Source organism: Scylla paramamosain, chromosome 27 (genome assembly GCF_035594125.1).
Source record: "Scylla paramamosain isolate STU-SP2022 chromosome 27, ASM3559412v1, whole genome shotgun sequence".
In the NCBI taxonomy this organism is placed as follows: Eukaryota; Metazoa; Arthropoda; class Malacostraca; order Decapoda; family Portunidae; genus Scylla; species Scylla paramamosain.
This window is the reverse complement of record NC_087177.1, coordinates 21,069,720-21,087,859: the sequence shown is the minus strand read 5'-3', so window position 1 is coordinate 21,087,859 and position 18,140 is coordinate 21,069,720. Positions and strand designations below refer to the sequence as shown.

Below are 18,140 nucleotides of genomic sequence, written 5' to 3'. Positions count from 1 at the left end.
TTTCCCCGATAAGGACCTTGTCTCCCTTGCCATCTTAGCATGAATATAACACGTTAAAAAAAAAAAAAAAAAAAAAAAAAAAAATGTCCTTTCTCATTGAAATTGCGCCTGGGTTAAGCCCCAGTGACTATTTCTCCTACTACAATTCCCTTCTTATCACCCCCCTATTCTTCCCACTATAATCACCAAGCCTGCTATCCATCGTCTAGCTCGCCGAGGTGGCGTCAAGCGCATCTCTGGTCTCATCTACGAGGAGACTCGTGGGGTGCTCAAGGTGTTCCTTGAGAACGTTATCAGGGATGCTGTCACCTATACCGAGCACGCCAAGCGTAAGACCGTTACTGCCATGGACGTTGTCTACGCCCTCAAGCGTCAGGGCCGTACCCTGTACGGATTTGGTGGTTAAATCGCTCCATTATTGAGATGGTGCCAGCTATTCAGCTTGCATTATCATCATTGAATAACATCATCTCCCGGACCTTTTTAAGGTCCACAAACATGAAAAGAAAGAAGGACCATAGACTACTATTATTACTACTACTTTCTCATAACCATGTTCACTATCACTATCTGAGCTAAGAAAAGAAACCATTATTAATTATAACCATCTTTCTCACTTCATCAGGTCTTCTCCAAGTATCATTATTATTATTATTATTATCATTATTATTATTATTATTATTATTATTATTATTATTATTATTATCATTGACTTATTTCAATGATCACGCCCCTCATCGTTCTCAGTTTCTCATAAAACAAAATATACATTGAGATGAAAAAGACGCTCAACATATCACAATAGGCAACACATCTAATCAACTCTCCACTGTGACACACAGCAGGTACATTAGTAGAAATATAGTATACATATTTATTCTCGGTCACTTGCGTGCCTGACTAAATAATAATAATAATAATAACAAATAACTAACTCGAAAATAAATACACTACTTGCTTATTATTGATATACCAGTATAGTCTACACAACTCTCTAGATGTTTGAACGTGTGGCTCCGAAGAGGAGCCGGATTGATGGTGATATTGGCTGAAGGGGTGGGAGGCCCTTTATTTACTTCTTCTCAGTCTTCTTGGGAAGGAGCACGGCCTGAATGTTGGGCAGCACGCCACCCTGTGCAATGGTGACTCCGGAGAGGAGCTTGTTAAGTTCCTCGTCGTTGCGGATGGCCAGCTGCAGGTGACGTGGGATGATGCGAGTCTTCTTGTTGTCACGGGCGGCATTGCCGGCAAGCTCAAGGACTTCAGCAGCCAGGTACTCCATAACTGCCGCAAGGTACACGGGGGCACCAGCACCCACGCGCTCGGCGTAGTTGCCTTTCCTTAGAAGGCGATGAATCCTGCCGACCGGGAGCTGGAGTCCAGCACGACTGGAACGGGACTTTGACTTTCCCTTCACCTTTCCTCCCTTGCCGCGTCCAGACATGACAATGGATGTTGTGGTAGTAGTAGTAGTAGTAGTTGTTGTTGTTGGTGATAAATGAGGAGCGCGAGTACTCTAACCTCGTCGGTAGCTCTGCGAGCAAGTAGTGAATTTTGGGAAAAACGGCTATATATACGCGAGATCAGATCGGCCCAGAGCGCGTCTGGACCAATCAGGACGCTCGCTGAGGTGGCGACTCCTGATCCTGAGTAGGCACGCTAATATATATACCACTTTTCAACTGAGAAAACGCACACTCGTTCTCACAGCAGTACGGCGACACTATGCCTCACAAAGCATCAGGAAAGGCTGCCAAGAAAGCTGGCAAGGCACAGAAGGCCATTGCCAAGGGCGACAAGAAGAAGAAGCGCAGGAGGAAGGAGAGCTACTCCATCTACATCTACAAGGTGCTCAAGCAAGTCCACCCAGACACTGGCGTGTCCTCCAAGGCCATGTCAATCATGAACTCGTTCGTGAATGACATTTTCGAGCGCATCGCTGCCGAGGCATCCCGCCTGGCACACTATAACAAGCGCTCCACCATCACCAGCCGGGAAATCCAGACCGCTGTCCGTCTTCTTCTGCCTGGTGAACTGGCAAAACACGCTGTTTCTGAAGGCACCAAGGCTGTTACCAAGTATACCTCCTCCAAGTAAACAGGCGGCCAGTATACTGCTGCCAGTATAAAATAATACCTGGCTCCATTGGAGCCACACTTGAAAATTAAAAAAGATACGATATAGACAAATGCATTATTATTATAATTATTGTTATTATTATTAATATTATTATTATTATTATTTTTATTATAGTTTATTATTATTATTATTATTATTATTATCATTATTAATATTATTAATATTGTTGTTTTTATTATGATTATTATTATAATAATTATTGTATCATTATTATTATTATTATTATTATTATTATTATTATTATTATTATTATGTTTGTTATTATCGTGATTATTATTCTGTGGAGATAAAGAAAAGATAAAAAAAAATAGAGATAAAGAAAGATAAAAATTCTCCCAAGTGAAAGAGATATGGCCATGGAAGAGGGAATAATAATAATAATAAAAAAAAAAAAAAGGGGGGAAGGATATTGAGTTGAAAGTCGAAAGTTAATTATTAACCTGATACTGAAAGATGGAAAATGAATATTTTCTTCCACAAAACCAAACAGATTGTCTATGAAAATTCTTTAATGAAAGAGATGTTTGGCCCTAAAAAGGGCCTAGATATTGCTGTTATGAAGATCATTCGTGGATGACTTCTTAGGCACGCTCGCCACGGATGCGACGAGCCAGTTGGATGTCCTTTGGCATGATAGTCACGCGCTTGGCATGGATGGCGCACAGGTTGGTATCCTCAAACAGACCCACGAGGTAAGCCTCGGAAGCTTCCTGGAGAGCCATGACAGCAGAGGACTGGAAGCGGAGGTCAGTCTTGAAATCCTGAGCAATTTCACGCACCAGGCGCTGGAAAGGTAGTTTCCTGATAAGCAGCTCAGTGCTCTTCTGATAACGGCGGATCTCACGGAGAGCAACGGTTCCAGGCCTGTAACGGTGGGGTTTCTTGACACCTCCAGTGGCTGGAGCAGACTTGCGAGCTGCCTTTGTAGCAAGCTGCTTGCGGGGCGCCTTGCCACCAGTGGACTTGCGAGCCGTTTGCTTGGTACGTGCCATAGTTGTGGTAACAACAACTCACAACGAACACTCAGCTGAGTGTGCCCGCGCTTATAACATAACATAACAAAGAGAGAAAAGATGGGGAGGGAGAATTGGGGATAGTGGGAAGAATAGGGGGATGATAAGAAGGGAATTGTAGTAGGAGAAATAGTCACTGGGGCTTAACCCAGGCGCAATTTGAATTAGGAAGGACATCTTTTTTTTTTTTTTTTTTTTTTTTAACGTGTTATATTCATTCTAAGATGGCAAGGGAGACAAGGTCCTTATCGGGGAAAGCAGGAGAGTCCGCCACCATCCGAGCAAGCCAAGCCCAAAACAGCCACGGCAACGGATGCCGCCCACGCACCTAAAACTTCAGGCCAAACCACGCACAAGTTAGGGGCCAGACTATCCAGAGCTTGCATTATCAGGATGTGAAAGAGGAGTGAAGGACAGTCAGAGTAAAAAGGGTTTTTTTGTGTTTTTTATTGGTTCAAAGAAGGACAGAGGAAGAAGTACATCCGTATAGCGGAGGGACCTACAGTTTTACGTGGGTTCCGAACCACGGAGAGTAGTAGAGTGATTTGGTGATGGCCGGGATATTTATTGTGTGATGTAATGTGGTGGGTGAAAAAGCGGTGTCGGTCCTTTCTTCTCGTGTCCTGTGACTCGTCCTGTAAAAAGGCCAACCTGCTAAAAAAAAAAGAGAATATAAAAAATGTCGTGGTGTTATGTGTATGGGGAGGGTGAGGATGGTTTGTGATAATGATTGACGTGATTGTATGATGTGCAATGACAGAGGCTCGAAAAGGCTCCCTCACCGCAACGAGGGGTCAAATCTAATACCATCTGCTTGCACGCGGTAAGTCGCCGGTGGTGGGGGATGAATGGAGATTCCTGCATGGATGCTTCCAGGGCCCCGCCCCACCATCTCTTGACTACCTTACTACCCAGCTCTGGCCGCACCAAACTACCTCTGTGGGGGGGGTGAAGTGGCTTCCACTGAATAGTGTGGTTGCCGTCCCCACCATCAGTGCTGGCCGCTCCTTTAACTGCTACGGGGGGTACCACTACCGGAACGTCATGCCAACGGCCGGGGGCCCGATTGCCGTGGCGTCAGTGGGAGAAGTGCGGTTCGTGCTATCCTCTTTCATCTGAAAGTGGTCCGGTGTCCCCTTGAGAACCTAGGCTGTGAGACGGTAAAATAATGCATAAAAAAAACAATAATATGAATAAAAAACCATAAGACAAAATATATATAAAAAAAAACACTAGGTGTTGGCACGCGAGCCCACTCCTTCGGTCAGAGGCATGGAATGTTAATGATGGTGTGTTTTGTCGCATCTTTTTTTCCGGGAGCGGTCCGATGCCTCCTTGGGACCTAGGCTGCGAGACAGAAAGATAATGCATAAAATAAACAAAAAATGAATACAAAGCCATAAGACAAAAAATATGAAAAAAACACTAGGTGTAGGCACACGGGCTCGCCCCACGTGAACGAGAGTGCGACGATGATTCCACTCAGACACCTTGAGTAGTAGAGAAGATTAGAGAAAGAGAGAGAGAGAGAGAGAGAGAGAGAGAGAGAGAGAGAGAGAGAGAGAGAGAGAGAGAGAGAGAGAGAGAGAGAGAGAGAGAGAGAGAGAGAGAGAGAGAGAGAGAGAGAGACAGTGAAAAAGAGAGTGAAGGAGTCCGTTATTTAGAAAATGGGGTCAGGAGGCACAGTGGGAGGGTCAAGGAGGTTGCAGTGTGGGAGGTGACGGAAAGCTGGGGGAAGGTTGGTTATGAAATTGTATGTGTTTGTGTGTCTGTCAGAGAAGGAGGTTAGTTGTTTGTCGAGTCTGTTGTAGTGTGTTATGTTAACAGGAGGGATGTTGGACTCCTCATGAGTAGAGAGAGAGGACCGAAAGTCGAACCATTTCGTTCCAAGGGCGAAACGAATTGCTCGATTCTGGATCCTCTGAAGTTTTGAGAGGTTAGTAGGAGCGGAAAGAGAGAGTGCAAGAGGGCAATAGGTTAAAAGGGGGAGAATAAAAGCTTTGAAGAGGTGTAGTTTTGTTTTCGTGTTGCTGTCGCGAAATCTTTCGAGGTTGCTCAAGGCCACAGCGGCTAAAGCAGTTTTTTGGTTTATATGTATGTTGAATTTGAGGTGCTTGTCGATGGTGAGGCCAAGCACTTTGTTGCTGTTACTGATGGGGATTGGGTTGGGGTGTGGAACAATGTTGTTCAATGAGATTTGGCGAGGCTGACTTTTTTTTATGTTAAAGTAGGTGACTTTAGATTTTTCGGGATGGGAGAGGATTCGCCATTTCATCTCCCATAGGCTAGTCGCCGTCAGTTCCCGTTGAATTTTGTCTGTGAGGAGATCTAACGACCTGGCTCGAGCCAATTGCGTTACATCGTCCGCGTATTGAATGGTTAATGAATCATTATGAACTGGAGGGGGCATGTCAGCTGTATACATGTTGAAAAGGGTGGGGGAGAGTACAGAGCCTTGTGGGACTCCAGCCTGAGGGGAAAAGGATGTTGAAAAGGTGCCCTGATGACAGATTCTTGTCCGTGTCTCTACCAGAAAACTACATAGTATGCGTTGCGTTATTGGGGGAAGGTTGAAGTTGTTGCAAATTTTGTGTTTTAAGCCTGCGTGCCAAACAGTGTCAAATGCTTTTTTGACATCTTTTGTTACAAGGGCTGCTCTGAAATAGGGCTTATTGAAATTTAAGTATGCAACTATGCTGTTTAGAGCGTCCTCAGTTGAGGCGTTCCTCCGGAAGCCGAACTGCTGTGGTGCCAGCAGCTCGTTACCTTCGAGGAACGCTCTCAGTCTTAAATTGATGAGGCGTTCAAAGGTTTTTCCGAGAATTTCAAGGAGGCTAATGGGGCGATAGTTTTCTGGTAAGTGGGAGTTTTTTCCGGGCTTAGCAATGAGGGTGATGTTTGAAATTTTGAATGCCTTAGGAAAGTATCCAGAGGCAAGGCAGGCGTTGAAAATCTCCGTCAGGCTGGATATAGTTTCTTGGGAAAGGTTCCGCACCATGGGCCAGGTGACTCCTGAGGGGCCAGGGGCTCGCCGCGGAGTATGCCTGAGCAACCTGGCGACATCCTCCTCCTCAATAGGTGTGGTGAGAGGGTGTTGGGGGTTGAGGCGTATTTTTTGTATAGTGTTATGTGGAATCGTGTTTGCTAGGTTGTGGCGTGCACGATCGATGATGTTGTTTATGTGGGCAATACTGGGCTCGTGGAGTGGGAGAGGGTGTGGTTGGAAAGTATTGTGCCAGTGTGTCTTGAAGATGCTGGTGACTTGTTCTGGGTTTGTGATGCGATCCCCGTTCACTAGGAGGTACTCGAATCTTTCCTGCTGGCATCCCCTCAGCCTGTACACCATGTGCCAGAACTGTGTAGGATTACTGCAGCGGGTTCTGTCCAAATGGGAGACTAGATTCCTCCAGTGAGCGCTGTGATCTTTCTGTAGGCTATTTGTTATGTGTGTACGAAGGGTGCAAAGGTCTCCGTAGATAGGTGTGTGGTTGTGCTTGTTTTTTAAAAAGCGTGTTCTGTAGCACACTAGCAGCCTTTGTGTTCTAATGGAAGGTCGGAAGTCTATATGAATTTTATGTTGTTTTGTTGGTATGTGTCTATTGGCTGATGTCAGAATATTGTTGTGTAACGTCTCTAAGGCACTGTCTATGTCTGTGTAGGGTTGGCCTTCGAGCTGTGTTGGTCGGTGTAAGTCTGTGAGTGTTTTCTTGAAGCTCTCCCAGTCGGCGGAGCGGTAGTCGGAGACAGGTGGGGATGGGGTGGATATGGGATTGGAGGATATTTTGAGGATTAGGGGAACGTGGTCAGAACCACAGAGTGGTCCATGGGAGATATAGTGGTGGAAAAGTAGGGATTGCCGATTGGAGAGGATGAGATCTGGCCTGCCATTCCCATTGTGCGTAAAGCATGTGGGGAAGTCAGGTCCAAGGAAACGGAGGCGTTTCAGTTGTGTTAGTTGAAGGAGTTCGTGTCCGTGTTGGTTGTTGTTTGAGTATTTGAAGGCGGTGTGTTTGGCGTTTAGGTCTGCAAGTATGTAGACCGGGATGTTTGTGTGATTGAAAAGGTTGTTGAGGCTGGTGAGTGGGAGCCCAGTTTTTGGTCTGCTGTATGTGGTGGCAATGAGAAATTGCCCATGTTGTGTTTCGATCTTGGTGGCCAGGAAGTGGGCTGAGGGCCAGTTGGTTATGTGTATGTGTTTGATGGTACATTTTACCATGAGAGCTACGCCGTCATGGTGCGTACCTGTTGTGTAGCGTGTGTTGTAGCCATATAGTTTTATGGGTTTTGGTGGTGAACCTGTGTGGTTGAGGAGGACGATGTCTGGATCGATCGATCGAATTGCTTCTGAAATATGGTGTCTGTTATTCCAGAAACCGCGACAGTTTAATTGTATTATTGTGAGCATGATTTAAGTGTTTTTTATGTGTTTTTTTTACCCCTCGACGCGGTTCGTGTAGAGGGGGGGGAGGGTTGGGGCACTGTCGCTAGGTGTCGCTTTGTTTCAGTCTTTTTTGTGGTGTTGGTGGTGTTGGTAGTAGTGGTGGTAGAGGTAGAGGTAGATCGTGGTGGAGAGGGCTTTTGGGGCTGCGATTCCCCACAAGCTGAGTCCTCTTCAATAACCAATTCCCCAGGTGAAGGGGGACTAGCGTTATTAGGTGTGGTGTGTTCAGGTTCTTGGAGTGTGGGTGTTGGGGCGTGTGTTTCCTCATTTTGTTGTGGATAGTTTTGTTTGAAGTGTTCTTGGTTTGTCTGGTGGAAGTGTGGTGGAAGTTTTATTGTGGGGCAGCCATTGTACTCAAGCAAGGAGTTCATTGTTTCTGCCTGTTTTTTTAGATCGCCAAATGAGGTTTGGATTGAATATTTTATTATAATTTCTGCAAGCAGAAGTTTCTCGGTGTTTGTGTTTGTATTTTTTGGTGTGAGAGAGTAGGGTGTGGTGGCTTGGGCGTAGGAAGTGGTTGGCTGAGGAGTGGTCTGTGGTGAGTTTTGTTGTTTTTGGTGAGCGCGTTTTATTTGGCATTTAAAGGAAACGGCAGTGTGTTCGCCGTTGCAATTCGCGCATTTTATGGTGGAGGCCTGGCAATTCCTATAATCGTGGCCCCTAGCTGCACACTTGGAGCACACTTGTTCTGTTTCTTTGCACTGGTTTGTGCGGTGGCTGAATTGATAACACTTGTAGCACTGGGTGACTGGGAGGTATTCTTCTATGTTAATATTGTATGAGGCCACTATTTGAGAAAATAGCTTAATGCCTTTGTTTTTTAAAAGTTCGGCCTGTTGTTTTGAGCGTAGTTTAATCTTCAGCATATGGACTTTTGGGATGATGAGTAGTTCGTCAATCTGTGTATCATTCTTTTCCTGGATTTCAGTCAGGAGGTCGTCGTTGGTCTTTTTTAAGATGTACTCGTCTACTCGCCGGGCAAGGATCGTTCGAGCCGATTTTTGCTCCGGAGACTCGACGAGCTCGAAGCCAAGAAGTTTTAAGTTTTCGGTCGCTTGGTGAGACGTGTGGTTATCACGGTCCGCGTCATTAGCTAAACCGATAATGATGTAGGGGCCAGATTTGAAGCATTTCGTGTGGGGGACCTGGGTTCTGGAAAAGAAAGCATTGCTAAGGTCAGCAGGGATGTTAGCAGTTTTTATTTTGTATCTTATAGTCCGGTCAGGGGGGCGTGGGAGGGCCATCCCGTCATGGGGCGGGGCCCTATGACGATTATAGCCTTGTAGAGGTGGCGCTACAGCCTTGTGGCGCTACAGCCTTATGAGTGCTACAACCTATTGTTGTTTCCTATCGTCCTAGTGCCCTATATCCCGAGGGGGATCCTAGCTGGAGGGAAGAAAGCCCTAAATATCTGACCCTGAGGTAGGGTTTGTACTCTGCCGAAGATTCTCCAGGCTGCTCTGGCCAGCACTGGAGGCCCCGGTGGCTAGAGAGCGCGGAAAAGGCTTGCCTAAGGCCCAGTCCTGACTCTGTTGCCGGTACGAAGAGAGGAAGAGAAGAAGTAGGAGGAACAGAGTTGGCGCAAGTCACTTATACCAGGTGAGTTGCTGCAGTCTTCCAGCGATACCCTTAGGTGAGGCTCTCTCCACCAGGCACATAGGAAAAACCGCGGCGCCTCAAAGCGACTGCCGGGTGTCTATCTGTATCTTTTTTTTTTGTAAGCAGGCCAGGGCCTGATTGTTTGGAGGTGAGCTGGGAGCGAAGCTGCTCCTTTCTCGGTGATTCGTGGGCGAGTGTGTGCGCCTTGCCTCCTGTCGGACTTTTTTTGGGCACAGGAGTGAAAGCAGGAGCGGAGCTTGGCGCCGATTGGTTCCTTACGGACCCGGGCAGCGGCACGGTGAGGGGCGGAGCTTCTTCCTTGAGCGGTGTCTTCCGGTTAGCTGGCTGCTGCTAGCTGGGAGTGCTGGAACTGGGAGATCCTTCTCCTTGAACAGCTGAAGGTAGAATGTGCCCGCGCGAACGAACGAACGAATTGGGGATAGGAAAGTTGGATGAAAGAAGAATTTGAGAGAGAGAAGTGTGTTAAAGTTGGAAGTACAGTTTGAGATGATAGATGACGGGCAGTCCGTCTTGCTACTTAGTTAATTTTCTCCTATTGGCGCCGCCGGGCGTGACTCAGCCAGAGTCTCCGTCTCAGGTAGACCCCTCACAGTGCCTCTATACCAGTATGGTTATGGAAGTGCTTCCATCTGACACTGTGACTCAGGGTGCAGCCGCTAACTCTCGACCTCTCTCCGCTGCCGGGTGTTTGCAAACAGAGCCGGTGACCACCACCCCTTACCGGGATGGGGGTTGTTCTACGGTGAGCCTCCTGCTCTTCCTAACCGCACGAGTCAACATCCCCACCCCGACAACTCAGGGCGCGGAGCAGAGGTAGAGGAGTACAGGGAAGAGACTTTTAATCATCGATTGGCCTTGATTTGTGTCATGGAAGTGATTTTGTATGTTTCTAGTGTGAATTATATAGTTTTTAGAGGAGTACAGGGAAGAGACTTTTAATCATCGATTGGCCTTGATTTGTGTCATGGAAGTGATTTTGTATGTTTCTAGTGTGAATTATATAGTTTTTATGTTTTTGTTTTATGTTTTATGTATATGCTGTGTATATTGGGAGTGGATTGATTTTATTAAGATATGTGATTGGCCTTTTAAACCAGTTGTGGTCTCTTGTTTGCTCGTGGTCTGTAGTTGCGTTTTTGTAGTGTGTGTCATCTAGTATTTCTTCTAGTTTGTGTTTGATTTGGTTGCCTCGTTTATGTAGTGTGAAGTTGATAGGTAATAAGTTTGCTTGTGAGTGTAATTCCTCTGTTGTTTTTGTATATGGGTATTTTTCATTGTATGTGAATCTTAGGGCCTTGTTTTGGATTCTTTGTAGGGATAGCATTTGTGAGTTTGATATTGCATTGAGTGTGTATGTGGGGTAAGTTAGGATGGGGAGGACACATGCTTTTATCAAGTGTAGTTTTATGTTGCTGTCTAGTTTGTCAAAGCGTTTAGTTATTTTAAGTGCAAGAGTAGCTTTTTTGGAGATGTTTGAGATGTGTTTTGTATAGCCTTGTGTTCCTATTTTCAGTCCTAGTATGGAGGCTTTGTTTGCATATGGAATATTTTCTCCATCTATGGTGACAGGTGTTGTCTTTTTTATGGCAATGGGGAGGAGAGTGAATTTTGATGTATTAGTTTTTATCTTCCATTTGTTTTCGTAATTGCTTATGTGTTTTATTTCTCTTTCAATCTTTCTTGCTAACATGTGTCTTGATTTACCTGGTTGGATGATTATTTGTGTTATATCATCCGCATACTGTATGTTGATTCCGTTTGTTAGTGGAGGGGGAATGTCATATGTATATATTGTATAAAGTGTGGGGGAGAGGCTGCTTCCTTGAGGGACACCACTATGGAGCTGGAATCTCGGGCCATCGTAATTTTTGAGAGAGATGGAGGCAGTTCTGTTGTCGAGGAAACTATTGAGGAGTTTTGCAAGTATAGTAGGTGTTTGTATTTGTAGTATTTTGTATTTTAAGCCGTTTAACCATACTTTATCAAACGCTTTTGAAACGTCTCTAAGGACTACACAGCATTGTTTTTTGTCTGCTATTGCTTTTGATATTGTTTCTGTTATTGTTGCAAGGGCTGTATCTGTAGATCTGTTTTTGCGAAAGCCGTGCTGTGTTGATGGAAGAATATTGTTGGATTCTAGAAAAGTACGGAGTCTAGTGTTTATTATTTTTTCATATATTTTGCTTGGTACCTCTAGTAACGATATGGGGCGAAAGTTGTTAGGGTCAGTGGTTGGTTTGTCTGGCTTAGGAATTAATTTTATTTGTGCGTGTTTGAAGGTTTTTGGGAAGTATCCCATGGAGAGAGAGACGTTAAGTAGCTTTGTGTATATATCTAGTACTTCGTTAGGGAGATTTGCTAATATAGTTTTGTTTATTTTAGTGTGTCCTGGGGTGTTGTTTTTTAGCTGTTTTATTGTATTTTTAATGTCTTGTAGTGTGATGGGAGATATGTATTCATTATTTATATTAAGATTGGCTGGGTCTGCATGTTGGTAAGGAAGTGTAAGTATTCTATTGTTGTTTATATATTCGTTTACTGTTTGGTCGTTCTCTTGATCAAAAGTCAAGTTCTCTTCTGGACTTATTTTAAAAACATTGCTCCATATTTCTCTAAAAATAGTTTCTTTTTGGTTTTCTTCGTAGATTTTGGTGTTTTCATGTATTAAGTATGGTGTTTGTCTTGTTTTGTTGCCTTTTAGCTGCTTTATATTTTGCCAGAATTTCTGTGGGTTTTTATGTAGATGATTTAGTTTCTTTATTTTATTTTCCCAGTTTTTGTTACTTTGTTGCTTGCATTCTGTTACTATTGCTTGCCTAATAGTTTTGTATGTGATGTATTTAGTGTAGGTCCAGCCTGCTATCATGCTGTTTTCTATAAGTTGCTGAGCCCACCACTGTAACTCTTTAGTTTTAGGGGTAACTAATGATTTTTGTACTGTTTTATGTTTTGTAATTGGTATGTGTTCTTCCATGGTTGATGTTATTGCTGTTGTCCATTCTTTTAATGAGTTTTCAAGTGTTTGTTGGTCCATATAAGGGTCTACATTGATATTTCTTGTTTTGTGTTGTGTTGTGATCTTGAATTCTTCCCAGTTTGTCTTTTTGAGTGAATATGTGGATGACGTTTCTATCTTTACCGGCTTTGCAGTGATTTTTATTATAATGGGTAAGTGATCAGATGAGGTTGTAGGTCCAGTTTGTATGTCTATGTTATGGTATGTTTTGTTGTTAGTTAGTATTATGTCTGGTGTTGATCTGGAGTTGTGAGATATAAACGTGGGGAAATCTGGTCCTATATGAGTGAGTTTGTTTATGTTTATGAGCATCATCAGGGCTTTTCCTACTGTGTTTTCCTTTTTATTATCTATTTGTGGATGGTGTGCATTTAAATCTCCTATTATGTAAGTAGGGTAGTTTTGTGAAGCAATTCTGTGAAAATCTGTGATAGGGAGGTAAGGTCTTCTTGGGGGTAAATATGTGGTTGCTATGTTGATGGGTCCTGTGTTTGTTTCTATTGTAATTTGTAAGATATCAGTATCGAAATCGTCTGTTACTTTGTGTTTGATATTTTGTTTTATTAAGATTGCCGATCCGTCATGCATTTCTTCACTGGAGTTGATGAGGTAGGTGGTGTAATTGTGTAGTTTTATGTTTTCTGTTGTTTTTAAGCCGTGGCTATTAATTAGGATAATGTGTGGATCAATTTGAGAGTAAGTTGCTATTAGTGTTTGTTTGTTGGTGTTCCAGTGAGCGACGTTGTGCTGTACTATGTTAATGTTTTCTAAAGTTTTGTGTATGTTGAATGTATATGATGGTGTGCCTATTGGCTATTTTTTCTTGCTACTTTATGTTTTGGTGGGGTCAACTCACTGGGCAAGCCATTTCGTATTTTATTATATTTTTGGTCATCTGTGACCCTGAAGCAGTTGTCAAGGTTTATTTCGTTGTTTATGAGGCTTTTCCATACCTCTTCCTCTGATATGTTTTTAGCTGTAAATCTCCATTTATATGTTCCTGCTTCTATTCCTTCTTCTATTTCCTTCAGGCTTAATTCTTTTCCCATTGGCCAGCCCCTGCTTTTCTTTGCAATTATTATCAATCCCAGATCTGTTCCTTTTATTTTTTCGAGTTCTGGCATTTGTTCTTCAGGATCTACGAATTCTTGTGTGTCTTCCATTGTAATGTTTGTGTCTGTGTTGTATATGTCTTTAGTCTGCGGGAGCGTGTTTGCTTGTGTGATGTTTGTGTTTTGGATGTGTGGGGACGTGCTTGCCTGTTTGGTGCTTGTGTTTTGTGTGTTTCCTTGCTGTTGTTGTGTTTGAGGTTGTGTGTTTGAGTTGTTGCTGTTGGTCATCATTGTGAGAATCTGCTTAGATGGCGGGTTTGGTGGAAGATTTATTTTTGGGAGGTTGTTAAGTGTTAGTGCTCTGTTGAACTCATCATTGTAAGTCCCTGGGTTTACAGCATTTATCATATGTGCGTGAAGCATACATGAGGTAATCTTGGCACATGTGTCCCTGTCGAATGGTTGCTGTGTGGGTGCGCTGTAGGTGTTAGCATTAACTGTCTGGCTGTATGTTTTGTTTGAGTTAGTTGGTGTTTGCTTTCTTTTTTGTTCTATGACTTCCTTCCTTTTCTTACACTTGAAGGCCAGAGTTCTGTGAGGTTCGTTGCAATTGATGCATTTTTTTGTGGTGTTGTGGCATGTTCTCCATGTGTGCCCTGTCTCGGCACATTCTGAACATATTTCGTATGTTTTTGGTTTATCACATTTGTTGGTAGGATGATTCTCAATAGCGTAACATCTCATGCAGGTGAGGATGGGAATAAATTCTTCTATTTTTATGTTATAGTGAGGAATGCTCATATTAAATGCTAGCAGCCCTGTTTCAGTTGCTTTTCTTGCTGAGGTGGAGCTGTTCAGAGTAATTTTTATCATCTTTGTTCTGGGGATTTTAAATACATTGTCAATTCCTTCGTTAAGGAAGTTGTTTTCGTTCAAGAGCTCAGCAGTAATGTCTTTTTCGGATTTTGAGTAGATGTGGTCGTCAGTGTTGAACAAGAGAATGGTTCTTTTTGCCTTGATTTCTGGTGGTAGAACAGGCGAAAATTCTTCCTCCTTCAAGAGACTGATGGTGTTTGGCGAGAAGATGTTGTCTGTGTCTTCATCCGTTCTAGTAATGACGGCGAAGGAGTCTGTGGTTGGTATGATCCGTGTGGCATAGATCAGTTTCTCCGAGAGTAGCCTTAGTAGTTTTAGCTTGTTCTTTGCAGAGGGGTCTGGGTGTTTGATCTTTACTCTTGGCATTTTTCTTCTTCAGGAGTCTTATGCTGAGAGCATCGAGTGGTGGTGATGCACAGTAAAAGTAATAAAAGTAAAAACCTTCTAAGACCTACAAAGGGCCAAAGGCCGACACACAAACACAGCTAAAGATAGTTTATGGAAGAAGCCTGCCTATGCGCCCCAGTTTGACGGTCCAGCTGCTAACAACCGACGTAACCGTCCTGAGGCACAACCTATCCCTAACAAGAGTGTTTGCCCGACCAATCCAAAAGGCTTAAGGCAGCCCTCTGAGGGCCCCCCTTGTGCAAGCCGCAGGGTTCACCTTGACCTTCTGGACGGACGCTAAGGGCGAAAATGAAATACAGTACAAAATCCCTTTATATATGAATCGGGTGGGCCCGACGACTCCAACCCTGCCTTGTGATTGGTCAGAAACGTCCAGTGAGGCTCATCGCCCACGCAGTCACCGCATGAAAGATGTGATCATTATTGTTAGTCTAATTCATTTTGTTCTTATTCTTATTCTTATTCTTATTCTTTCTTCCCTCATTCATAACAAATCTTGGAAAATATACAGCAGAACTGACATGTCATTTAAAATTCTAAGACAATTAGCAAGAAAGTTGTGATATTCTTATTTTTTTCATTCTTTTTATTCTATTTTTTTTCTTATTCTTGTCATAATTAATATTGTTATCTTTATTATTTTCATTTTTTTTTATTATTCTTCCTTATCTTATTCTTATTTATCCTACTTTTAGAGAGATGAGGCTTGTGCGGTCACCCATCCAAGTTCTGCCCGGACCCCCTGCTTAACCTTGCTGATCCCGCCGTCAGCTGATTGGTCAAGAGCGGAGAACAAGGTGTTGGGAGGGCTTATTTCTCTTATTCTTATTCTTTCCTGTATTGTTGTTGCATTGTTGTGCTGAAAATGTTGGAAAATATGCACTAAAATTAACCCTTCATTCATAATTCTACGACAATTAGCAAGAGAGATATATTATTACTTTTTTCCCTTATTTTTGTTCTTTTTATTCTTAATCTTCTTATTTTTATTATAGTTGTTATTGTTATTTTATTATTTTCGTTTTTCGTTCATTCTCCTCATTCTTATTGCTATTTTTTTCTATTCTCAGAGAGATGAGGCTTTTGTGGTCACCCATCCAAGCTCTTCCCGGACCCCCTGCTTAACTGCGCTGATCCCGCCGTTAGCTAATTGGCCAAGACCGGAGAACTAGGTGTTGGGAGGCCTTCTTTCTATTATTCTTATTCTTTCTTCCCCCATTCATATCGTTGTATTGGAAATGTTGGAAAATATACAAAAGAATTCACCCTTCTATGACAATTAGGAAGAAAGACATGGGATGCTTTCTTTCTTTTTTTTTTATATTCCTTTATTGTAATTTTTCTTATTCTTGTTATAATAATTCTTACTGTTATCTTTATTACTTAAAATTTTCGTTCATTCTCCCTATTCTTATTCTTATTTTTTATTTTTATTTTTTTTTCAGACAGATGAGGCTTGTGTAGTCACCCATCCAAGTATTGCCCGAAACCCCTGCGTAATCTCGACGATTTCATTTGACAATACCTATTTACTTATTTATTTATTATTATATTTAATAAAAAAAAAAATAAAGAAGAAAAGAAGATGAAGAATAAGGTATGTAATCGAAATACTCTCTCTATACTGTAGCAATAGTTTAGCTGGATGTGCTTGTGTTGTGTCAAAAATACTTGCAATATCTGCAATTGTAACCTGCAGTGTCGGCATAATGCATAATTAAGCAATGAAAAGAAAAATTAATAAAACAATAAATGAAAAAAAGAAAGAAAAAAGATACAATTAACAACTAAATATATTAGCTACCCCTCTACGTTTCTTTATCAATGCAGAAAAATGGAAACATTTTAACGTAGACTTGTCAAAATTCAACTGAAATTAAGGGTTAAATAAGGATCGTCACCCCTTCCCCAGAGGATATTCATTGTCTTTGAATATATATATATATATATATATATATATATATATATATATATATATATATATATATATATATATATATATATATATATATATATATATATATATATATATATATATATATATATATATTCTTTTTATTTAAAGTCTTATTTACTGATGTTAATTCTTCTTCACTAAGAGACAGAGAGAGAGAGAGAGAGAGAGAGAGAGAGAGAGAGAGAGAGAGAGAGAGAGGTAACGTCCTTGAGGATAGCAGCTCGTCTACGCTCCGCTCAGTGATCAGCGTTAGAATGTAATTCCTCATTTCTTAAAAAAAAAAAAAAAAAAAAAAAAAAAAAAAAAAAAAAAAAAAAACAGAAACTTTATTTAGGGGGCTTGCTGGAAACAAACTACAATGGAGGAAAGAACAATATGTCTGCTATATGACCCACCCAGTTAAATTTTCAAGAAGCAAACGCAAGTTGGAAAATACGAGGAAGATAAATTTTCATTTATATACGTTTTATGGTAATTTCTGCCACGCCTTCGTCTATTCATCAAACGTCACTGACACTTATTCCCTTTATTTTTTACTTTACAGAATCTTTTGTAGGGCAAGACTCTAGAGGATATGTGCTTTCATAAGGTCTATAATGCTTTGCTTATCATAAAGACATAAAAAAAAAAATAATAATAATAAAAATAAATTAATTAATTGATTTAAAAAATAAAAATAAATAGATATATAAATTAATTAATTAATCAAATAAATTTATATGCTTCACCTTTATAGCATTCGTATGAATGTCAAATCAAAACAAAAAAATATAAATATAAATATTAATATGAAAAAAAAAAATTACTAAATATATGAAAAATAGCATTACTACTACTACTACTACTACTACTACTGCTACTACTACTACTATTTTTTTTTTTTTTTATGTAGGAAGGACACTGGCCAAGGGCAACAAAAATGTAATAAAAAAAATGCCCACTGATATGCCAGTCCCATAGAGGGGTCAAAGCAGTGGTGAAAAAATGATGAGTAAGTGTCTTGAAACCTCTCTCTTGAAGGAATTCAAGTCATAGGAAGGTGGAAATACGGAAGCAGGCAGGGAGTTCCAGAGTTTACCAGAGAAAGGGATGAATGATTGAGAATACTAGTTAACTCTTGCGTTAGAGAAGTGGACAGAATAGAGGTGAGAGAAAGAGGAAAGTCTTGTGCAGCGAGGCCACGGAAGGAGGGGAGGCATGCAGTTAGCAAGATCAGAAGAGCAGTTAGCATGAAAATAGCGGTAGAAGACAGCTAGATATGCAACATTGTGGCGGTGAGAGAGAAGCTGAAGACAGTCAGTTAGAGGAGAGGAGTTGATGAGACGAAAAGCTTTTGATTCCACCCTGTCTAGAAAAGCAGTATGAGTGGAACCCCCCTCAGACATGTGAAGCATACTCCATACATGGACGGATAAGGCCCTTGTACAGAGTTAGCAGCTGGGGGGGGTGAGAAAAACTGGCGGAGACGTCTCAGAACACCTAACTTCATAAAAGCTGTTTTAGCTAGAGATGAGATGTGAAGTTTCCAGTTCAGATTATAAGTAAAGGACAGACCGAGGATGTTCAATGTAGAAGAGGGGGACAGTTGAGTGTCATTGAAGAAGAGGGGATAGTTGTC

At 41.9% G+C, this 18,140-nt stretch overlaps 2 protein-coding genes across 2 annotated transcripts; one reads left to right on the top strand and one right to left on the bottom strand.

The window, feature by feature from the left end:
- Positions 1–1,463: 1,463 nt before the first annotated feature.
- LOC135114505 (histone H2B-like) lies at positions 1,464–2,141 on the top strand. Its single transcript, XM_064030401.1, has one exon. It carries the CDS (start codon positions 1,726–1,728, stop codon positions 2,095–2,097), a length of 372 nt encoding a protein of 123 aa, XP_063886471.1. The 5' UTR covers positions 1,464–1,725; the 3' UTR covers positions 2,098–2,141.
- A 579-nt stretch (positions 2,142–2,720) lies between these two features.
- On the bottom strand, positions 2,721–3,165 carry LOC135114354 (histone H3). Its single transcript, XM_064030260.1, has one exon. The coding sequence runs from the start codon at positions 3,129–3,131 to the stop codon at positions 2,721–2,723; it is 411 nt and encodes a 136-aa protein (XP_063886330.1). The 5' UTR covers positions 3,132–3,165.
- Between the last annotated feature and the right edge of the window lie 14,975 nt (positions 3,166–18,140).